Raw genomic sequence first — 25,146 nt, forward strand, 5'->3', positions numbered from 1 at the left:
CCCGTGATCCTGTTGTCCTTGGCAACAGTGGCAGGATCTCTGTGGTCTGGATGGAGAGCGGCATGTGTTTCAGTCGGCCACCTCTCTCATCAAACCGTCCGTGTCTGGAATGAGGTTCCAGCCGAATTACGTCGCTACCTCACGGAAGGTTGTCCTGTTGTAATATTCCTAGTTCTCCGAGGGAATCCTTTCTTTACATAAATCTTAAGACGGTTAATTCCCTCTTTGATTCCCTACATGTTGGAGCCGATTGCCGCCGGTGATATTTCTTTGCTTTCCAAGCCGCTATTCTATAAACCTTCTAATCACGCTCGGCTCTTCGAAGTCGATGCCACGAGAGTACCTGGCCCAGAGCTTATTGGTGCACCTCCCCTGGTCAGCATTCGTCGTCAGCACTGTGGTTTCCTTCTTCACCTCTGGGTCTCCGTCTGTGAGGTCTGGGGTCTCAATGAACTCTTTGGTCGCTGTCTTCTTCCAACAAGAGGAAAGCAGGTCCTCGAATCCACCTGCCCTCCTCGTTGAGCTCTGCTCCATGTAGTCCACGACCAGCGTCGTCGGCCAGGGTTAGTGCCGACATCACGTGGAGCCATTGTTCTGCATTGGAGTCCTCGTGTATCGTTGCCACTCGATTGGCCACGAAGGAATGGAAGCGTGTTTCGGTGTTTCATATGTACTGAAGGACTGCCGTACTGTCTGCCCAGAACACTGATCTGTCTATATGTAATTCAAGCTCTTGCCGTAGTTGTTTGCCTGCCTTGGCAGCCAGTACTGCCGAGCAGAGCTCAGGTCGAGGTATGGTCTGCTGTTTCACAGGGGCTAGCTTGGCCTTGCCACACACGAAAGAGATATGCTGGGTTCCATCTTCACATGTGGTCCTCAGATACGATACAGCTCCATATGCTTGTTGGGAGGCATCGCAGAAGTGGTATAGTCGCACGGCAGCCACTGGATTCGCATCCTTGGGTCGGTAGCACCGTGAAACATGAATCCGTGATAGGTGAGGAAGTTCATCCAGTCATCTTTGCCATGCCACCCTTATCTGTTCAGCCATTCGTTCATCCCACCCAACACCTCGTCTACACTCATCTTGGAATATGATTTTGGCTCTTATGACGCTCGGAGCGATGAGTCCCAGTGGGTCATATATGGAGCTAACCATACTCAGAAGCCCTCATTTCGTCTCTGGTTTCTTAGGGATCTGGACCCGGACCCCTAGTTCGTCCTTTTCCAGGTCCCACAAAATTCCCAACACTCGTGCAGTGGGGGGCCTGTCGTCTTTCAAAATTACTTTCTTTACTCCCAAGGCTTTCTCTGTCTGTGGAATTGCATTGAGGACTTCCTTGTGATTACAGACCCACTTCGTAAGTCTGAATCTGCCCTTCTTCATCAGCTGTCTCAGCCGATGGGTAATTATCGTTGCCTTCCACGGCGAATCTACTGAGAGAAGCAGATCGTCGACATAGAAGTTACGATTCGTTTCTTGATGTCGTCATGGAGACTTTCCCTGTAATTTTGGAATGTTCGTTGCAGCGCATACCCGGCACATGAAGGACTCCACACACCTCCAATGAGGTGTACTGTCATTCGGTAAGTGGTGGGGGCTCCTGACAGCTGGTAGTCCGTCCACCATAAGAATCGTAAAACATCTCGATGTTCTGGTAATACTCGCACTTGGTGGAACACTGCCTTGATATCAGCCATGAGTGCCACCTTTCCTTGTCTGAATCTGATGAGGACTCCCATCAATTTGTTGTTAAGGTCTGGCCCTTGCATCACCTGGCTGTTCAACGACATCGACCCAAATTCGGCTGCACAATCAAACACTATTCTCACGTTTTCTGGCTTGTTGGGATTCAACACAGGGTGGTATGGGATATACTCGCTCAGCATGAACCATGCGGCTGTCTACAAAGTTAAGAAGAAAACCCAGAAATTCAAGATGTGGTGTACCGCGCACATCATTGTCATTCCTACAAACCCCCTTTAATTCATATTACGCTACATAACATTAAATCCACCGTGCTTGTAGAATCTCAGAAAACGGGAAACGTCCATGAACGATTGGTAAACATAGCTCCCACTGCTGGGCGATGGAACTATAACAGAACATTGATTTGGAAAAAGGATAAATGTGTCAAACTATGTGAAGCATTGGAAGTGAGCCAGAAACTATACCTGAAAGGAAATATCTTGTATGCATCTGTGTGAACTTAATACACCTCATTATCTCGTGTGACGATACCCACGCCGGAACGCGTCGGGAATACTGCATTGATATTATAACCCAATGAATTTACCCAGGAACTAGCAAACCAGAACCTTACCTTAGTGTGTAATTTAGGATTAAGATGTGTATTTATAAAGCATAAGGTCACAACAGATAGGAAAATGGAGATGTGAGAACCACAAGAATTCAAAGTGAAAATTAAAGATTGGAAACTGTAGGCCTTGACAGAGAGGAGCGCGGGAGTTGGGACATCGCCCTTAGTGATGCCTTGACTTCTCCCAACAAAAGTCAGTGCCCTTCATCATGCTTTATTTAGTCCTAAGAAAACTTATCTAGCAGTTTGTACATCTTAAAACCTTGCCTGATGTTATAAAGTGAAGTCATAGTGTACTAGTGTGTGGTGACGAAAGTCCCTCAGGCATTATTCTTAGTGATGCCTTGACTTCTCCCAACACAGGACGCGTCCTGAGCGCCTCTCGGGCGTCAGCCATGACCACACTGTGAAGGCCACACCATGTGGGGGGGGGCGTCTGCTCACAGTGGTCCTGCACCTCCACTGTGAATCTGTAGACACCCTACATATTGTAGTGGATCCTCTCCCTACAACTCCCAACTGAGCTCCGGCCGCGCGCCTACCAGCCAATCAGCGTACAGCCATACATGACATAAATGCTAGTGACAGGGGGAAGGAGGTTCAGGGGAAGGATAAAGGCATAATTGAAGTGAATTTTAGAAGGAGGTAAAGGTGCCGTGGCTAAACACAGCTTGCATGAGGGGGTTTAAGTTGGAGGCAGCGGCAACTCGCCTGGACGCGGCGAGGAGGCGGGAGGACAGAGTCCGGTGAGCTTCAGGTGCAAGTTGGGTTGGGCCATGGTTTCTCAGTACTTGGTCGGCTTGATTGTGTATGTTGTTTTCTTGTTTAGGGGAAATGTCTTGGTCTTCTGTCTTGGTATTCTTGTTAGCTTGAAGTTGATTTTCTTCTTACTCTCCTCCTCCTCTTGCTCTCCTGAAGTGTCCATTCATTCGTGTTTGGGTCTTGTTCTTCGTCTTCCTCATGTCTTAGGTCTTCATAGGTGTGGAAGAAGTCCGAGACGGTGAGGTTGACCACGTGGACTTCAGCACCTCGGGCCTCGTGGTGTTCTTAATTCTTTGTGACGTGTGTCTTTTCTTGGGTTTTTTGTATCTTGATTTTTCTTTTCTTCTGTTTTTTTTCTTGTCTTGGGCACGTACAGCAAGGAGGGCCTCTTTGTAGCTCAGTTTCTTGTTGAGTCGAGTCTTGACTATCCTGCATTCCTCCTTCCATTTGGGGCAGGTCCGATCGGCGGAGGAATGTGGGCCGCCACAGGCAGCGCATTTTTCCACTGTGTTGGGGCAGACAGTGTAGAGGTGTCTGGGGCTGCCACACAGGGAGCAGGTGTCCTCCAGCGCCTCACACTTGTTGACTGTGTGACCATAGTGCTGGCATTTGTAGCAGCGTTTCGGTCTGCAGTAGGGCTTGACTGGCACAGTTACCCACGCTAGTTGAGCCTCCTTGGGTAAGGTTGCATGGTGTCCGATGAGGGCAGTGGTGTCGGACAGCTTCTTGACAACTTGGAGTTGCCCCTTGAGGAGCTCACTCAGCTCTGCTTGGTCCACGTGGGCAATTTCGGCGTGGGAGATTACTCTCAGCTTCAGGTTGTCCCACTTGTAGGCAATTATTTTTATTGGAATCCCGTTGATGTCTGGGATCTCCGCGAGCTGTACGGGCATACCCTTCTCGGCGAAGGTGATCTTGATGTCACCATGGAACTTCAGTCGTTCCACCTTGGTGACCCCCATGATCCCATTAGTTTCAAAGAACTTCTTGAGAATTAGGAGGTTTAATTTCTTGGGGCAGGTCGGCATATCTGGACGTATCCGCGCCACGTTGTCAAACTCGTAACCGTTCATGGTGAGAGAGGGTCAGAGAGTGTCTGTGTGTGAGGCTGGGGAGTATTTATGCGATTCTGCAGGATCAAGTAGAGAAGTGTGAAGTGAGCGGCGCTGCTGATTGGGTGAGGTGAAGGCGGTAAAGGCCAATCGCCGCGACGTCCAAGAGTGAGGCCCAGTCTGTGAAACTCGCTGCTGATTGGCTGGTAAGCGTACGGCAAGTAATCATCCTGTCCGCAGTAGATTACTCTACGGCACCAGAACTATATACAACCGCGGCAGACAGAATTTTCAACGAGTGCGGTGCTGCGCGCCTTGCCGCCGCGGACAACCCCACGATCACACCCCTCAGCCGAGCAATACCTCACAAGACATTAGGGACCTGCTGCAAACTTTGAACCGCAAGATGGACACCATTGAGCAGTTCTGCTCCTCCATACCCGCTGCTGGGCCAGTTCCTGACTCACGCACCACGCCCTACAAGTCCCGACGCACAGCAGCCAGCCCCCAGCACAACGAATATACCCTCTGCTGGTATCACCGGCGTTTCGGCCTCAATGCTCAAAACTGAGAGCCCCACTGCACCTACTCGGGAAACGGCAACAAGGGAGGCTGGTAGACGCCTCAGCCCCCGTCCCTTCAGGCGTCTCACTACTGCACGTTACCGACCGCACCTCTGGCACGAAGTTTCTCGTCGACACAGGTTCATCGGTCAGTATCATCCCTCCCTCACTACAAGACACGTCAAAGCAACCCTCTTATGACCTGTTCGCTGCCAACGGTACCCCCATCGCCTTCTACGGCGTACGCACCCTCGCCTTAGACCTCGGTCTGCCCAAGACTCTGCGTTCGTTATTCGTGATCACAGACGTGTCTCAACCCATCCTTGGTTTCGATTTCCTCACCTTCCACAAGCTCGGCGTCGACCCAAGCCATCTATGCCTCATCCATGAGCCTACAGCACGCAAGATCCAGGGTTCTCGTGCCAGACACACCGACACTATCACCTGTCTCGCGCCTTCCAACGAGTTCTCCTCCCTGCTCGACGAATTCAAGGAGCTTTTCTCACCTCGAGAATTTCTACCCCAACCACCTACGTCGGAAATTTTCCACCACATCGAAACCGAAGGTCCACCATTCTTCTCACGCCCTCGCCGCCTGCGCCCTGAGCTCCTGAACACAGCCAAAGCAGAATTCAACAAACTACTGCAAGAGGGCATCATCCGTCCTTCAAAGAGTCCCTGGGCATCGCCTCTTCACATGGTTCCTAAGCAAACACCTGGCGACTGGAGGGTGTGTGGCGACTACAGAGCCCTGAACCTCGTCACCAAACCTGACAGGTACCCCATTTCGCATGTCCAGGACTTCCACCACAAACTTCATGGCAAGACTATCTTCTCGAAGATCGACTTGGAGCGTGCCTTCCACCAGATCCCAGTAGCACCTGCAGATACCCAGAAGACAGCCATCACCACTCCGTTCGGACTCTTCGAGTATACTTTCATGAGATTTGGCCTGCGCAATGCAGCACAGACTTTCCAGAGGTACATGGAACATATGCTTCGCGACCTCGATTTTGTCACCGACTACATTGACGACATCCTCGTCGTATCTTCGACGCCTGCCGAGCACCGCCACCACCTACAACTCCTTCTCCAACGCCTGCAGAACAACAACATGAAAGTTCATCCTGCTAAGTGCGTCTTTGGAGCCTCGGCCATCGATTTCCTCGGTCACAGAGTCTCGCCCAGTGGCATACACCCCCTACCACAGAAGATAACCGCGATTAGGGTATTCCCCAAACCTGAAACGGCGAAGAAACTCCGAGAATTCCTTGGTTTAGTCAACTACTACCACCGCTTCATTTACAACGCTGCCACCATCCTAGTCCCCCTCTTCGACCTTCTCAAGGGACTCCCAAAGAAGTCTCACAAGCCTCTCGTGTGGACTCAAGAGGCTGTTGCAGCATTCACTGCTATCAAACAGCACATCACACGCCTCACCCTCCTGGCCCACCCTGCACCTAACGCCCAGACCACTCTCACAACAGACGCTGCTTCTACTGCAGTGGGCGCCGTCTTACAGCAGGAGATCAACGGAATTCTCACGCCCGTTGCTTTCTTTTCACAACGGATTCAACCACCACACCTCAAGTACAGCGCCTTTGATCGAGAACTCCTGGCCATATACCTGGCTGTCAAACATTTCCAGCAATTCCTCGAGGCCCGTCAGTTCACCATCTTCACTGATCACAAGCCCCTCGTCCACGCCTTCGCTTCAGCTTCCCAGTCACATACACCTCGTGACCTGCGCCACTTGGCTTACATCTCAGAGTTTTCCAGCGACGTCCAACACATTAAAGGCAGCCACAACGTGATCGCCGACGCCCTCTCTCGTTGTATATCCAACATTCTTCCCTCATCTCCACCCATTGATTATGGGCAGCTCGCCGCGGCTCAAGAGAACGACGAAGACCTGGCAGCATAGAAGACATTCCCCTCAGCCCTCACACTCCAAGAACTCCCTGTTCCTGGCACGAACATAAAATTGTGGTGCGACGTAGTCTGTGGGCAGCCTAGACCATTCATGCCTCACGTCCACCGCCTCGCTGTGTTCGACCTAGACCATTCATGCCTCACGTCCACCGCCTCGCTGTGTTCGACCGCATCCATGGTCTCAGCCACCCAGGTGTGCGGGCCTCCCAGCGCCTCCTCACGCAACGTGTCGTCTGGCCCGGCATCAAGTCTGATACTAAGAAATGGGCTGCCCAGTGCCTGGCCTGCTAGTCCTCCAAAATACATCTTCACATACGGGCCCCCTTAGAAACCTTACCTATTCCCAAAGGACGGTTTCAAGTAGTACACCTCGACATCGTGGGACCTCTTCCATCATCCTACGGTAGGACCTACATCTTCACCTGCATCGACCGTTTCACCAGGTGGACAGAAGCCATTCCCATGCCCAATGCTACAGCAGAGTCAACCGTCCGCGCCTTCATGTCCGGTTGGGTTTTCCGTTTTGGCCCCCCCGCAACCATCATCACTGACTGAGGAGCCCAGTTTGAGTCACAACTCTGGCAGGACCTCCTACAGTTCCTCAGCACGTCTAGGCAACGCACTACCGCATACCACCCTCAAGCGAACGGCATGGTAGAGAGGTTTCACCGGCAGCTGAAGGACGCACTCAAGGCACAGCACTACCCTTGCAGCTGGACTGATGCGTTTCCCTTAGTGCTCCTCAGCATCCGTGCGTCACACAAGGAGGATATGGACTGTAGCCCAGCAGATCTGACCCTAGGCAAGCCCCAAGGGATTTCTCACTCCCTCCTGACCTCTACCAAACCACTCCTGCCGTTCGACACGACTTACTCCAAAAGCTACGACAAGCAGTTTCTTCATTCAGAGCTACTGCTCCACGCCAGCCTCCTCGGCACCCTGAACACATCCCTCCTGCACTACTAACAGCCGAGTATGTTTTTGTCAGGCATGATGCTCACCGCAACCCACTACAACGTCCCCACGATGGACCCTTCCAGGTGGTTACCCTTTCAGCAAAGTTACTGACGATTATCCGGAATGGCAGACATGACATAGTCAGCATAGACCGAATCAAGCCGGCCACCTTACCCTTTGGGCCCCCTTCCCAGCAGCACCACCAAACAAATACGCCTGTACCAGTCTACCCGCAGTTACCACCATCAGCAACACCACGCCCACGACATTTCTGGGCACCCTCTTTTCACCCTCAGGTACCCCTTGCTTCTGTCCTGGACCCTGCTGCTGTTGTAGAACCTGCTCCTATCATGGACCCTCCACCTGTCATAGAACCTGCACCTGTCATGGACCCTCCTCCTGTCGTAGACCCTCCTCCCGTCATAGAACCTGTTCCTGTCATGGACCCTCCTCCTGACGTCGTCCCTGACTTGGTCATCCCAGTTAGAGACCATGAGGACGCAGCCCCTGCAGCGACAGAAGCACAACAACCATTCCCTGTACAACCTCCTCTAATCCAAAACCCTCCTTCTCCCCCTGATTTTCCCACAGGTTCTGTGCCACTAGACTGAGTTGTCACCCGCAGCGGCTGAGTCGTACGTGCACCTCTCAGGTATGTATCACGTGTGGTGATGCAACCCGGACAACACCAGTCTCCCGCCGCGCTGGGAGGGGAGGGGGAGTATTGTAGTGGATCCTCTCCCCTACAACTCCCAACTGAGCTCCGGCCGTGCGCCTACCAGCCAATCAGCGTACAGCCAGAAAACAGAAACAGAAAAATGCTAGTGACAGGGGGGAAGGAGGTTCAGAGGAAGAATAAAGGGAGGATGGAAGTGAATTTTAGAAGGAGAGAACAGGTGCAGTGGCTAAACACCGCTTGCGTGAGGGGGTAGGCAAAATGCCCTGAGGGTGCAACAATCACAATCAGGACGAGGCAGAGGGAGGGCGGGAGCAGGTCCGGGCAAGCAAAGGGCCAACGCGGGTGCTCTGGTTGTCGTCTAGCTTAGGCAATGTTGGCAAAGCGGAAGAAGAACCGCCCCGCCACGGCGGCGGTGCAAGCCGAGAAGCGCAGGTGGACGGACGCACAGGCCACACACGAACAAATTAACAGAGAAGGTGAAAACATGGAAATTTTGCTAGTCGTAGGGTTGTTTGGAGAAAGAAGAAGGTAAAGTCTTTGAGCTATGTCAAAGAGGAACAGAGCGAGTTGGAGGAAGGGTTTTGAATCTTTGAGCTTGAAATGTCAAAGTATTCATAGTAAGGAAGGATGAGCGTATCGTAGGAGAGTTTTTAGTAATAGCAGCAGACAGATTTGAGCTTTTTTGTCAAATTATGAACGGAGACGAGAATGAGATATAGGCTGAATGGTTTCAGTCTTGAGTTAGGTCGATTTTATTGAGAATTGGATGTCACAGACGTTGGGTATGTTTTGATTTGTTTCTGAGAGTTGTGGGTCTTTCAGCTATGTCAGAGAGAAATGGAGAGAGTTGGAGGAAGAGTTTTGAATCTTTGAGCTTGAAATGTCAAAGTATTCGTAGTAAGGAAGGATGAGTGTATCGTAGGAGAGTTATTTAGTAATAGCAGGGGACAGATTTGAGCTTTGTCAAATTGTGAACGGAGATGAGAGTGAGATATAGGTTGTTTGGTTTCAGTCTTGAGTTAGGTCGATAATGTTGACAGTGGCTGGTATAGAGGTTGGGTATGTTTGATTTGGTTTTGGAGAGTTGTGGTGTTATGAGAGGCTTTGTCTGGCGGGGGTGGGGGAGTTTGTGTTTGGGGATTGGCGGGGGTGGAGGTTGTATGTTGAGTTGAGGTGAATTACTTTTTTGCTTAGGGGGGGTTGTTGTGTGAGTGTGTATGCGTTTGCGTGGAAATGTAGTAAGGGGAGAGGGGGAGGGTTAGGGTAATTGATATAAGGTCAGGTATGGTTCGGTTGTCGGGAGGAGGGGGGAGGAGAGGAGAGGAGACAAGCGTACAGCCAGCGATGCTGGTAGATCTACTCCTCAGTGCGGACGCACACGTAGCAACGCTAGGACCAGAGTGCCAGGGATTCCTGGCCTCCTCTTCTGTGATTGGCTCTCACGCTACGCGCACCCCTAATCCTGATGTTTCTAAATTGTATAAATAAGGCCGTGGCTTGGAGAAATAGCATTAGCCACATCATATTTACAGCCAAAAAGGAACTACCTACCGGCCCCAGACTTGATAAAACTATTGAACTACAACTGCCCAACATATATAATAGGAGATCTGAACCCAAGACATCCAATATTCGGCCACGGAAACAGAAACAGGGTGGGCACTGCACTGCATACCATAATGAACACAGGGAAGCTGATCCACCTAGGACCACACTTCACCACATTCATTGGCATCAACAAAACAACAACCCAAGACAAAGTCTTCACCAATAACAAGGCATTCCTGAATTACCATATAAAACAAGGACTACTAACTACCAGTGACCACACTCCAATGATAATAAAACTATCTACAAGCCCAATCCACGTACCAACAACCCCACTCTTCCAAATGCAAAAAGCAGACTGGGAAGGCTACAGGAAGCAACTAGAACGAGTTAAGATCCCAGATCTCCAAGGCAAAATACTAGAAGATATAGACAACGAAACAGATACCCTTATACTTAACATCAAAAAGGCAATAGAGAACAACATACCAACCATAACATACCGAACGCTACCACACATCAGGATATCTCATGAATTGCGAATGGTCCAAGTACAATACAATAACATAATGATGTACATACAAAACTATCCACCAACAACAGAGCTTATTAGAAACTTAAGGCAAATACAACAAAAGTTAAGAGATGAAAGCCTGATAGCACACCAACAGATATGGAACGAACTAATAAACAACCTGGATACCACAAGAAATGACAAGAACTTCTGGCAAAACGTAAACAAAATGCTAGGAAACGACAAGCCTCAACAAAAATACATAAAGGACCAAAACGGGAAAAAACTCTTTGAAGAAAAAGAGATAGAAGCCGCATACAGAAAAGAATGGAAAAAAGTATTTCAAATATCAGAAGAAGAAAATGAGGAATTTGATGAGGAACACGAAAATCATATCTGCAGAGAAATGGCTGAAATGATACACAGGATAACCCCATACCATGTGGTGGACAAAACCAGGCTCAACCCGATAGAACCAATTACAGAAGGAGAACTGCTACACTACATCAGGCACACTAAAGAAAAAGCACCAGGATTTACAAAAATCACAAGAAATATGATCTTATACCTACCCAATAACTGCACACAAGGCATCCTTGAAATATTTAACTCAGCTTTGGCAAGTGGATACTTCATTAATGCATTTAAAAACGCAAAACTCATATTCATACCGAAACCAGCCAAAGATTACACCCAAGTAATAAACTACAGACCGATTTCCCTACTCGAAGTTATAGGAAAACTATTTGAAAAGGCAATAAACAAGAGAATCAGAAAACACAGAAGTGAAAACGGACTACTAAACCCCAGACAACATGGATTCACTGAAAAAAAGGGAACACATACTGCACTAGCCATAATCACGGAAACGTTAGCCAACAAGAAAGCAGAAAGAAACCAAGTCAACATTGTACTAAGAGACGGTAAGAAAGCATTCGATAAAGTATGGCACCTAGGACTAAAATTTAAACTGCTTCAATTAATTCTCCCAGAACCAATAGAAAAAATTGCCTGTGATTTCCTAGACGATCGCACGGCACAAATACAAATTGGCAGCTTTATAGGACCACCCATAAAACTGAAAAGTGGAGTACCCCAAGGCAGTGTTCTTTCACCCACGATGTACAATATCTACACAACAGACCTACCAGAACCATCTCCCTACAGTGAATACATAAGTTTTGCAGACGATATCACACAAATCATCACATACCCTGGCAAATCAACAGCAATAATGGCACAACATACTGCCAACGCAATAGAGAACATCAACCAGTACGAAAAAAAGTGGAAGATACAAACGAACACCAACAAGTTTAAAATAATCCCAATCGCTAAAAGGAAAAAAGACCCCATTATAGTAAACAACAAAGTGATTCCATATGCCATGGAAGGCACTGTCCTGGGGCTGAAGTTAACAACAAAAGGCTACAAAACATTCATCACCGAAAAACTTGTACAAACCAGAAACATGGTAACTAAATTAAAACGTTTCAGAAGCCTGTCAGCAAAAAATAAATTAAAGTTATATAGAGCCTATGTCCAATCCCGACTAGTATATCCGCCAATTCCCCTACATGCAATAAAACAAACAAACCTAAAGAAACTGCAGATAATTCAAAACTTAGCCCTAAGAGATGTATATAACATCAGATATCCTGACATAGTCACCAACCGTCAACTACACCAACGAGCCCAAATAGAACCTCTAAACATTTACCTACACAAACACTCAAAAAGAATATGGACAAAACTAGAAGAAATAGAATCAGGACCAATCAAAGAATGGATGGAAGAGACAGAAGACGGAAGAAGAGAACACTCGTGGTTCCCTAAAAGTAAAAGAAGAGCCCTAGAACCCACACCAACTCCACTCTATTAAAAGATGCAAGGTTACCCCAGTGACAACCTTGGCAGCCAAACCACACACAACATTAGATCATAAAAAGATAGGATGTTCTTGGCAGAAACACAAGTACCTGCCCTAGACTCCTCACCATTGGCTAGGACATAACACACGAAAATGAAGGCAAAATTGCAACACCTGACATAAATATAACACCTAAGACGAAATTTAGCTTAAACACAAACATGAGATAACAGAAGCACTTGGGTTGAGCCCCAAGACCTAGCATTCTACTACTATTTTCCAATTTCCTCGCTTTTCTTCTGCACTATCCACCAACCCCAAGTCCCTCCAAATTCCACCATTATTCTTCAAGTCCAGTTCCCGCACCACCAATCTACGCATCTGCATCAAGATTTCTTCACACTTTACTTCATCCATCGATCGATCGGGGAGGTTATTTTACACTCGGGTACCAGACCAGCAACATCTCTCAACAGCTCCTCACCACCCAGCTTCCTCAGAAAGCTCCTCGCCCTACAGGACCTCTGAGCAAGTTACTCCTCACCTAGTTACTCCTAAGCACTGCACTGTACAACAATATATATACAGAAAGCGCATTGTGAGTTTCTATTCTACCTCTTTCCTGAGTGTGAGATATCTACATGTATATACGTTTGTGTGCCCATACAAAGAGAAAATAGACAACTAAAGAGAATTGACAACTGGCCAAATACAGTGCGCTACAATATCACCACCCAGGAGAGGAGAAAATCACTGTATACTTGAGAAGTTTCGCTGACGCTACGTGGAGCAACTTCCTAATACCAGGCGTGGAACCAGTACTGGTATGATTACCTGGGAAGTGTCCCGTCTGCTCGTCAAGAGAAGTGTAATGAAAATAGTAGTTGTTCTTCTGATGAAAGCCAACTCTTTTTGTAATGTAGCAGGTGATGTTATACTCTAACAGGTGGTACAGTCTGACGTGTTTGGTGTTATAGTTAGAAGGAATGACCGAGGTAAGGAGGTAAATGATTGTTATGAAGAACGAGTATGTTAATGACACGCAATTAATGTAAGACGTCTGTTGTGGAGCAGTGTAATTAAAATCAAATTTGTTCTTCTGAGGAAGACCAACTCTTGTATTTTGACGGGATGCAATATGTTTTATAAGGAATAAATTAGTTAGGACATGTTATTGTTTCACCCCTCTTTCCCTTATTGCTTTGGTCAATGAAAAACCCAACCCAATGCCTAGTTCACTCTGCCCGCTACCTGACGAGCTACATATTGCCCAGAGGGGGTCTGGTGGCAGCAACCTTTAAAATTAAGACTATAGTTAAGTTATCCCCCTTAGAATTAGTGACCCCAGAATCTGGCAGTATAGTGGGTTGGGTCAAACGATGAGCAGGACAGGAGGATGTATGCAAGAGCCAGAAGCCAAGCAAAGATAGAGTGCAGAAGGGCTGAAAAGGAGTTCCAGAGGCTGGTTGCAAGCGAGGTCAAGTCAAACCCAAAGGCGCTTTACCGCTATACAAAGTCGAAATTAAAAACGCGAGTAGGAGTATCAGACCTGAGGCTTGAAGATGGTAGTTACGCAGATTCTGACCGGGATAAAGCTGAGGCATTAAGCAGCTTCTTTTCCTCGGTGTTCACAAGAGAGGATGCTATTAATCTTCATGTGTTTGAGGACAGACTGTTCTACACAGCACTGATCCATATTGTGTTCACAGAAGAGGGTATTAGAAATAAACTGTCAAAGTTAAAGGTCCATAAGAGTCCCGGCCCTGACATGGTGCATCCTATAGTGCTAAGAGAGTTGTGCAACGAGCTTGCCGAGTCCCTGAGGATACTGTTTTGTAAATGCCTGGATGAACTAAAGGTTCCCAGTGAATGGAAAGTGGCTTATGTGAGTCCTATCTTCAAGAAGGGCAATCGTCACTCCACGAACAACTATAGACCGGTGAGCCTGACCAGCATAATATATAAAGTACTTAAGTGTATTATCAGAGATGCCGCGATGGAACATCTACTACGAAACAACCTTGTAAAGGATTGCCAAAAACGGGTTTATGCCGGGGCGCTCCTGCTTCACACAATTGCTCAAGGTATTGGATATTTGGACCAGAATTGTAAACATGAGGAAAGAGCTCGGACTGCCCTCCCTATCTGAGAGGATAGCTCAACTTAAAATCATGTTTTGTGTCAAAGTTTTGAGGAACAATGGTCCCCAAACTACAGCTCAAACTGAGTTGATGTTCTGTCTAATTAATCCCGACTATCAAGCTAACCTTCCACAAAAGACTCTTTTTGGGGCGTGGCTTCATAAAAGTGTTGCAGATCTCTTGAAACTGAATGTCCTAATCATCCCAGACGAACCCATTAATGCCATTCCTCTTTGGCTGGATATACCAGTTCCTATTAATTACATCCCTGTTGGTAGTAAGCAAGTGTTAAACACCGATGTGATGAGATGTGTCACACTAGAAACTATTAACAGACACATAGAGAGTATTAAATCAAGTGAATGTTATGCTTTTACTGATGGTTCTGTGCAGACAAACACAGGTAGAACAGGCTGTGCAATTGCAATATATAGAGAATAAGAGATGATAGTGTCAAACAAGCAGAGGCTGAAAAACTGAGCCAGCACAACACAAACTAAACTAACTGGAATCTGCTTAGCCAAAGACTACCTTAAAGAATGGAGTTGGGGTGATATTCTGTGACTCTCAAAGTGCTTTGAAATCAATGAACAGCCCGTTAGGTTCTATGTCTAAAGTTGTTTGTGATATTAAAAGAAATGTGATAACTGCCAATGAAAACAACTGTCGTATCGAATTTGTGTGGATTCCGTCCCATGTTGGAATTATCATGACCGTGATGATAGACTGGCCAATGAGGCATGTAAGAAAGAAAATGTTGACCGTGACCTTGGCCTGTCCAATGCTGTACTTAAAAACTTTGAAGTCACTATCATGAACTCTGATCTAGAAGAACTGAGAAATGCAGAGAGACCTGGCAGTTGTGGCATTAGTAAATATGACAAATTTTGTGACGAGAGGTACCGGTATGGCCAGCATAAGGACAGAACCAGACAATGTGATGTAGTCGTGGCCAGAATTAGGCTAGGATACAGACACATGTGGCAAGTTAGTAACGCTGCACCCATACCGGAACACTCAGCATGTAAACTTTGTGATAAACCTTTAAAGCATACACTTGAACACTATATTATTGAATGTGACACTGTCAAAGACTTCAGGTCACCTGGCTTATTGTATCATGAACTTTGTAATCACTATATCGAATTAGGGGTGCTTGGGGACATTCTTGCTGTTTATCCCAAATTTGCTAGCCCACACTGATTAGTCGTCATTTAGAATATGACGTCCAATGTTTATGGACCTGTAGTGGAATTCTTCCCTACAAACGCTGTTTGTCGCTGAGTAGTCGACCCCACCAATTCCCCAGTGTATGCCTCGTGGTCTGGGTCAACCAGCGCCGCCATACATCACGGAGCGGGGGTCAACTACTAAGCCACGCCTACCCCCGCTATTTAAGACCTGACCTCGTGGTGACCTGCCTCTTTCTACTTACATCCGCAGCCAGCAACACCTCCTCCTCCGCCGCTGCCTGGCGGCCCTTGCTCCTCCTCCGCCTGTCTGGCAGTCCTCTCTCCCGCTGGCGAGCATGGCGACCCACAAGCTGTCCTTCTCTGAGCGTCCTCACCAACCAGCTCTCTCTACATCACGCTTGTAACCATGCTGCCTTCCCAGCACAAAGCTGCATTGTACATCCAAAACAACATGTATATAGAGAGCACATTGTGAGTTTCCTTTCTCCATTCCATCCTGAGTGTGAACTAAAAATCTCATACCCCACAGACCATTGTCTTGCATGGCAGCGAACAGTGACACCACCCACATGACTCTGACCTATATATACTGCGAATGAATATGATGCATTTCTTTATGTACGAACCTCTGTCCTGCATGACAGTGAACAGTGACATTACCCACATGACTCTGACCTATATATATACTGTCAATGAATATGATGTATTTCTTTGTGAACGAACCTCTGTCCTGCATGGCAGTGAACAGTGACATCACCCACATGAATCTGATCTATGTATATATGTGTAGGTATGTGTATGTGTATGCATATATATATATATATATATATATATATATATATATATATATATATATATATATATATATATATATATATATATATATATATATATATATATATATATATAATGGCTGGATTAAGGGCCAATTGATGCCCTAAGCATAGCCCAACAACGGTGCCCCCTCGGCCCTCCTATTGCTTAACTGACAAGATATTAAGACCATGATTAAGACTCAATGAATATTGATGTTGAAATATGAGATAAAAAATTCAGGTTTCTTCCAGGCCATCCCACAAGCCAGATCCTACAATTGGTTTTAAATATAAGCGGGTTTTATTTATTTTACACTAAGTAGCAGTAAGCAATATAAGCAAATTATCAACTTATAACCAGGATCCAGTGTAAGAGCGCGGGCTGTTACTACTTACTGCTGAACCACTCAGGCCACCAATTGTAAGAGCGCGCAACACAAGCTGCCACCCTGGGAGGGCTTGGCACTCTTACAACTTACGTTGATACTCTGACCTGGTAGCGTGACTTGAGAGGAAGGCACATGGGTACATGTAAATAGTATCGAGTATTAGGGAAAGAACAACGGTGAATACTATAGGTGAATCATAGACCCACATACAAATACACTGTTTATTGAGACACAAAAATGGTTACAGAAAAGATGCTGTATGCACCCAAAATCGGAACTCCTGGTACCCTGCCCTCAGGCTCAATTTGCTTGCATCAATACTGGGTGTACCCACACCGAAACACACATAACTCTCACAGTACCTTAGCATCAATAAAACCAGTGGCACCTGCCAGTACAACACTCAATACCCCAGGGGCAACACTCAAGCGGCTGCCATGGGAGTCTCATCATCAAGTGACACTTTCCAACACTCCGATAATTCTGGTGAACTAATACCACCACACAAATAACCCTACTGAGCTATGTACTGTACTCATCCACCAATGATGGGGCTGGCAGTGGTTTGTGGGTTTGACGATCAGGGTTCACCACGGGGGCATAGCGTTAGGGGGAGTTGTTGACTACACAGAGCCGAGCCGAGTCTCACTCGCTAATAACGCCCATGGTAGACTCGCTATAGTATCGTAGCACATGTCTTCCTTGGCCTGTCCTCCGATTCTAGTTTTGCCTTATTAAAGACATCCTTCCATGACCATCTTGCCCATAGGCGGCTACCGAACCTCGGTAGTGGTGGCAACACAAACAGTGCCTGAGATAATGATGGAGAAGCGTCAGAGAAGTGAATAATAACTCAATCACAAACAATCTTTTGTCTAGCAACGACAGACAATATTTACATTACATTAATTCTTTCACTCGGCAAATGATAATTTCACTGTTACAACATGAACACTGATATTCACAAATTTACTGAGATTAACTGACTCAATGTGGCGGGCGGAGAATCGTACACATACATGAGATAATGATGGAGAAGCGTCAGAGAAGTAACGCTCTCATCGTGCACGAGCTTATATACGGCTAACTGGCAACTCAGGTCTGTGCTGAACACATGCCAGAAGGGCTAATCATGCAATGACAGAAATTACATTCAACTCAGTTGCTGTACATTTAACTATGACACCCCAATTGCCACGGGTCAGGCGAATTTCCTACGTCTATTCATATAATCTAATCAGAGATTAAGCTTGCCAGGAAAAGGTGGAATTACACACGCTGTTAACATTAGTTTTGCAAAATCAGCGAAGCTACAAACAAGGAACTATTCAAGGGGATACGTTAGATGTTGGAGATTATATAGGTTGACAGAATAGTTCAGGATATTAATGACTTTCTTAAATAGAAAACTGACTAAACTACAAACATCAGATTCTCTGATGTTTGGGCATCAAAATAATCTAACTTCAGTAGCAATTGGAAATTCATGGCGATCCCCAGGGACAATATCATGGGATGTCATTTGTACTGGCAAACTCATCACTCACTTACTTAACCAATGTTACTAACAATAAAGACAGTTAGAGCTTTCAACATCACTCACAAAGGATTTTGTATGTTTTAACTGTAATCAGACACCTCTAAGTTGACTCAAAACAATGGTGTCCTCACTTACATTCAAATTCACTTTATAGAGGTTGGTTTCAGGAAGTCAGAGAATATGGGAAAGCGGAGGGCTTAGGGGTTTTGAAGTGATGAGAAAACGGATGCCTCAGATGGGAGACTCAATAAAGAAGGCATAAGCTACATGTTTTGTGGGCTATTGAGCGTAATATGAATCGTCTGATTTTACGTTAACTGACTTGTATGACCGTGGTCATTACAAGGCTTTCCCCTCCCAAAAGATTCATATGATGCCGTAAAGTCAACAAAACATTCACAGTAATTATATAATTTTTCAAAACAAAATATACTGAAATACTTGGTTAATGGTTAACAATACAGACAACATACGTGTTACAAAATTTTCACATACTTAAAAATTTTGCTCATTAAAGAAATAAAGTTACAAAACTTCCAGACATGGGTAAATGAAATTAACAAAGCAATACTGGTCATAGACACACAGAAGAACATATCCTTACTTGGAGCTGGCGGACGCTCGCCCCACAAGGGGTCACAGCTCAAGATTGAAGAAGCCGCAAGTCCAGAAAACCGTGAGGGCAAACTTTTTCGGAGTGAGGGTTGTAAACTCTTGGAACAATCTACCAGAGAGTGTTGTGACGGCACCGAATGTGAGCTCTTTCAAGAGAAGACTTGACCAACACTGGAGCGGGTTCAGGTACATTCAGGAGCCGGTGCATGCCCAGTATTTGCCAACAGTGCGTGACAGAAACGTGACCGATCACCCGGGCGGCTAGCCAGCCGACCTTTTGGTGAAGAATATAAAGGAAAAGAGACGTGACCGATCGCCCAAGCGGCTAATAAGCCGATCAGTGGCGAAGAGGATAAAAGTAAAAAGTAATCATATATCAACATTACAGAACATACGAATAAAAACAGGCATGCCTCAATTACATTTTGGTCCATTTTACCTACAAACATCCAATTTGATTACACGTAGTTTCCATTTAGGCGATTGATCAAGTATGTACATTAGGCCCAGACACAAAATTCAACAATAGAGTTTTCAAGCTAGGAGTAAATAAACTGACCCCATCCAGCCACTGAATTATTCGGGTTGACCTTATCACAAAAAAACGAAACGAGGAAAGATCTAGTGGCCAGAGTGTTATATATATGTATGTTTATATGCTGCCTTTATTGATTATAAATATATATTATATATTATGTTACATCTTACCAAAGTCAGCAACTGTTTAGGCTTGTGTAAACACGAAATGTGTTAGGCAAGTTGTAACCACGAACAGAGAATAAACGCCCCAGCCAGACCAACCATGTGACTTGTCATTCTCCCATTAAATAAAGCAAGATACTACACTGGCGACGAGGATGGGATTCACAAAGTGTTGGTGAAGTCCTTGAAGAGAGGATAGTGATGCTCAGAAGAGAAAGGCCCTTGAAGAGAAAAGGAAGGCAATCTTTTTGACAGAGGTAGGAGCTAATGTTTATTCTACTCTGGTCAATCTGCTTACTCCAGACAAACCCAAGGACTCCTCATTGATTCAGATTACCAAGATTCTGAAGCAACATTTTGATCCTGCTCCACTTGAGATGGCTGAAAGTTACAGATTTGGCACCAGAGACAGAGGTAAAGATGAATCAGTACGTAATTATATAGTAGCTTTGAAGAAGTTATCCATTCACTGTAACTTTGGACAGTTCTTGAACCGAGCTCTAAGAGACAGGTTTGTAATAGGCCTGAATTATGAAAAAATACAGAATAAGTTAATGAACACCATTAACTTAACTTTTGAAAGTGCATGTCAGATAGCTACAAGCATGGAATTGGCCAAGAAAAACACCAGAGAATTTGTTCCCAATGCTGGTAGTGAAACAGTTGGCAGTAGTGGCTCAGTGTGTAAAGTAACTGTAGCTAAAAGGAATAAGTATACTATAAAACAAGGAACACATGCTGATTTAAAATGTAAGAGGTGACGAGGGAAACATGAAAGCTTTCAGTGTAAGTTCAAGAATTCAAAATGTTACAATTGTCAACGTATTGGACATATTGCTCCTGCCTGTAGAAGTGATAAAGGTAAAGTATATGCCTTTGAAGGTGGAGAGAAGGAAATAAAAAACAGTATTCATGAGAGTGTTTGTAATTTTGGACCTGATAATGATAAGAGTGCCCATGTGTTTACTATTTACACCAGTCGTGAAGAGAAAGTTAAACATAGGTATTGTAGTGGACGTCTCTTCTACAAACTAACTGCGTAGCTGCACACCACCTGCTACCGTCTTCCCTAGCAACCAAGCGTATCCGCATTCCAATGCCTGCCGTATCTTAGCAACGGAACTAGTCACCGGCTACTTCTCGGGTTTTCCCAACATGACTCACAGAGGACTGGCGGCTGCTGCTGGGTGTATATAAGCTCTGTCTCTCCATTGAGATTCATTCTGCCCATTTTCCTGAACAAGCCACATCTCCTCCAGCAAGCTCCACGCTGTTAACATTTATTCAACCAGGAGGCCAGCAACAGGCAACATCTTCTCTAACGAAGCTCCTGCACATCTACCTCCTTCACCAAGCTACTCACCTCACGTCTCTACCAAGCAGCCCCTCACCGCACGTCTCTACCAAGCAGCCCCTCACCACACAGCACCTCCAGCACCAGACTGTCTATCATATAACTTATATATTATACAAGAAAACCACATTAGAGTTTCCTTCCATCCTGAGTGCTAGACGACATAAATATCTCGATACCCCTACAATGGTGACTCCCGGAGATAAGCACTCACACAGGATGGAGGACGGACGGATCTCTCTGCCGATTTTCAACCACAACGTCGAGGACTGGCTTGATCATGTGGAAGCAGCCCTCTTGATTCCTAATGAACCAAAATGGCCCGCTTTCTCCTGTGCCTTACGGAAGTGGCCACATAAAAAAAGATCCTCTATGACATTTCCAACCCTCCAGATCACAACAAATTCGCTACCCTGCAGGCTGCAGCAAGACGTGTTATCAACAGACCAGCCCCAATCTCCTGCAAGATCTATCCTCTACCTCCCTCAGAACTCAGCAGGGGCGTCTCTCTGGGAGGAGATGGCTGAACTCCCGTCACAGACAGACTCTGAACTCTATCCTGCGCCAGCTTCACGCTTTCAAAAACTACCACAAATGCGCAACATCTTGTCCGCCGTGAATTGCATCCCACGACACGGAACTATATGCAACGCGGCAGATAAATTTTTTTTTTTTCGCTTGAGTGCGCTATGCTGCCTGCCGCCATGGTCTGGTGCCTGCATCGAACTTGTAAGCCGGGTCAACACCCCTCAGCCGACAATAATACCTTCACAAGGCATCAAGAGATATATTGCAAATTCTGGAACCAGATGGACACCATTGAGCAGTTCTCCTCCATACCGCTTCTTTCATAGGTTTTCTGGCTCTTCGCCCTACAAGTTCCCGACACACAGCAGCCTTTAGCACAGCAAATTTATCTGTGGTATCACCAGACTTTCAGCCGCTATGCTCGAAACTGGGCTATTGCCTATTAGGGAAGCAGCCTTTGCGGGCTTTGGTAGGCGCCTCAGCCTCCAGTCCTCAGGCGTCTCATTACTGGCGTCACCGACGCATCTCCGGCAAAGTTCCTCATCGGCACCGAAAGTTCCTTCCCGGTCAGCCTCATCCTCCTCCTGCAGACAAGTCAAGCAACCTCGTGTGACCTGTTCATGCCAGCAGTGCCTCCGCCGCCTTCTCTGGTACCCTCGCCTTAGACCTCGGTCTGCCCAAGACTCTCGTTGGTTATTCGTGATAGCAGACATGTCTCAACCATCAGCGGTTCGACTTCTCACCTTCCTGACTTGGCGTCAAGCCAAAGTCATCGCTTCTCGTTCATGAGCCTACAGCACCAGATCAGGGTTCTCGTGCAGACACAGACGCTATCACCTGTCTTCAAGTTCTTATACGAATTTAAAAGACTTTTCTCCTTGGGTCTCCTACCCCACCACCTACGTCAGGGAATTTTTCCACCCACATCGAGCAAGGACCGCATTCTTGCCTCGCCGCCTCGCCCTGAGCTCTGTACACAGCCAAAGTAGGGTGTAACTACTGCAAGACAGCATCATTCCCGCCCTTCAAGGGTCCCTGGGCATCGCCTCTTCACATGGTTCCTAAGCGAACACCCGGCGATTGGAGGGTGTGTGGCGACTACAGAGCGGTCTAAATCACCAAACAGCAGGCACTATTCCGCATGTCAGGACTTTACCACAAACTTCCTTGCTTAAGACTTCTTTCTTCTGAAGATGCGACTTGGGCGTGCTCACAGATCCCAGTAGCACCGACGAATACAGAAGACAGCCATCACCACTCCGTTCAGACTCAGCAGTACACTTTTGTGAGTTTGGCAATGCAGCACAGACTTTCAGGGTTCATGGACCAAATGCTTGGCGACCTCGATTTTGTCTGCGTCTACGTGGCGGTACATCCTGCGTCGCATCTTCGACGCCTGCGAACCGCCACCACCTACAACTCCTTCTCCAACGCCGCAGAACAACAACATGAAAGTTCATCCTGCTAAGTGTAAAATGCTTTGGAGGCCCTCTGACCATCGATTCCTCGGTCACAAGTCTCGCCCAGTGTGTCCCCTATCACAGAAGATAATAACCGCGATTAAGTCCAAACCTGAAGCTTGGCGAAGAAACTCCGGGGAGTTTCCTGGGATTTGATATTTCACACGCTTTGTTAACCAGCTGCCACCGTCCTAGCCCTAAAACCTTCTCAAGGGGCGCCCAAAAATCTCTAGAGTCCTCAGACTCAAGAGGCTATAATTCCACTGTTCCTCTGGCCCACCCGCACCCTAACGCCGGACCACTCTCTCACAACAGAGCCTTCTTCTACTGCAGTGGAAGCAAAATGCCCACAGCAGGAGATCAACGGAATTTTCATGCCCGTTGCTTTCTTCTCTAGCAGCTTCCTTCAGCACACCTCAAGTGCTGGCGGCGCGGTGAGAACTCCTGGCCATATACTTGGCTGTCAGACATTTCCAGCACTTCCTCGAGAACCCGTCAGTTCTGTCTTCACTGATCTGAAGCCCTCGTCCCACGCCTTGGCTAAGCAGTCACATGCACCTCGTGTCTCGCCACTTGGCTTACATCTCAGGAGTTCTCCAGCGACGTCCAGCATTAAAAGGCAGCCATGGATCGCCGACGCCCTCTCTCGTTTTTCTATCCACCATTCTTCCCTCATCTCCACCGGCTGGTTACAGACGGCCTGGCAGCGGCTCGAAGAAAAGCGAACCTGGCGGCATACAAGACATCCCCCTCAGGCCTCCTTCTCCAAGAACTCCTGTTCCTGGCACAAAGATAAATTGGTGCGGCGTATCCTGTGGACAACCCTAGACGTTAAATGCCTCCGTCCCCGCCAGCTGTTTCGACACGCATCATGGTCTCAACCACCCAGATTAATGCGGGCCTCCCAGCGCCTCCCTCCACGCATGTGTAATCTGGCCCGGCTTAAGTCTGATCTTTAAATGGGCTGCCCAGTGCCTGGCCTATATGATCCTCAAAATACATCGTCCTCACAGACTTCCTTTCTGGCCTTTCCTATTCCCAAGGACGTTTCCAAGTAGTACACCTCGACATCGTGGGACCTCTACCATCCTCCTACAGTAGCACCTACATCTTCACCTCATCGACCATTTCTACCAGGTGGACAAAGCAATTCCCATATAGCGCTACAGCAGAGACTACTATCCGCCTTCATGTCGATTGGGTTCCCGTTTAGCCCCCCACAACATCAGCTCACTGACCGGGGGTTTGGTCGCTCTGGCAGCAGCACCTCCTACAGTTCTCGGCACGTCCTGAACAACCTTTTCTGACATACCTCAAGCTGTGACGTGGTGGCCAGTTTCACGGCAGCTGAAGGGCGCCTCAAGGCTACAACGACCCTTACAGCTGGACTGATGCGCTTCCCTTAGTGCTCCTCGGCATCCGTGCGTCACTGGAGATATGGACTGTGTGGATCTGACACTAAGCGAGCCCCTTCCGGCTACCGAGTTCTCCTCCTGATCCCAACCGTCCAGCCGTTCGTCGACTTACTCCAGCTTCGACAAGCAGTTTCTGCATTCAGAGCTACTGCTCACGCCAGCCTACTCGGCGCTGAACACATCCTCCTGCTGCTCACAGCCAGGTATGTTTTCGTCAGGCATGATGCTACCGCAACCCATTACCGCCCCTACGATGGACCCTTCGATGGTTCGTTCAGCAAAGTTCTGACAATTATCCGGAATGGCAGACGCGGCGCAAATCGCGGCATGAACCGAGTCCGACCGGCCTTACCGTGGACCCCAGCCCGCCGGCACCATCAGCCAAACTCATGCCGCAGTCCACCGCCCAGTTACCACCGACGGCAACACCACGCCCACGACATTTTCCTGGGCCCTCTTTCACCCTCATGTACAACCTGCTTCTGTCATAGAACCTGCCTGTAATGACCTCCCTTCTATCAAGCAGAACCTGCTCCTGTCATAGACCCTCCTCCTGTGTCCTTAGAGCCTGAACCTGTAATAGATCTCCTTCTATCATAAGGAACCTGCTTTCTGCTTGGACCCTCCTCCTGACGCAGCCCCTGCTGGCAGCAGGACCCTGTGCTCATTAGCCATACAACCTCCTCTAATCCCCAAACCCTCTTTCTCCTCCTAATTCTCCCACAGGTTTGTGTCACTGGATAAGGTCGTTACACGTAGCGGTCAGTCGTACATACACCTGCCCGGTATGTGTTAT

The 25,146-nt window shown here is 47.2% G+C and overlaps 1 protein-coding gene across 1 annotated transcript; it reads left to right on the top strand.

Moving 5' to 3' along the window:
* Positions 1–237: 237 nt before the first annotated feature.
* Positions 238–22,140, top strand: LOC121880279 (classical arabinogalactan protein 3-like). The gene is made up of 3 exons (XM_042387436.1): positions 238–375; positions 7,884–8,069; positions 21,949–22,140. Exons 1-3 carry the CDS (start codon positions 238–240, stop codon positions 22,138–22,140), a joined length of 516 nt encoding a protein of 171 aa, XP_042243370.1.
* Positions 22,141–25,146: the final 3,006 nt, after the last annotated feature.

This window comes from Homarus americanus, unplaced genomic scaffold, assembly GCF_018991925.1.
Source record: "Homarus americanus isolate GMGI-L3 unplaced genomic scaffold, GMGI_Hamer_2.0 scaffold20930, whole genome shotgun sequence".
NCBI classification, from domain to species: Eukaryota; Metazoa; Arthropoda; class Malacostraca; order Decapoda; family Nephropidae; genus Homarus; species Homarus americanus.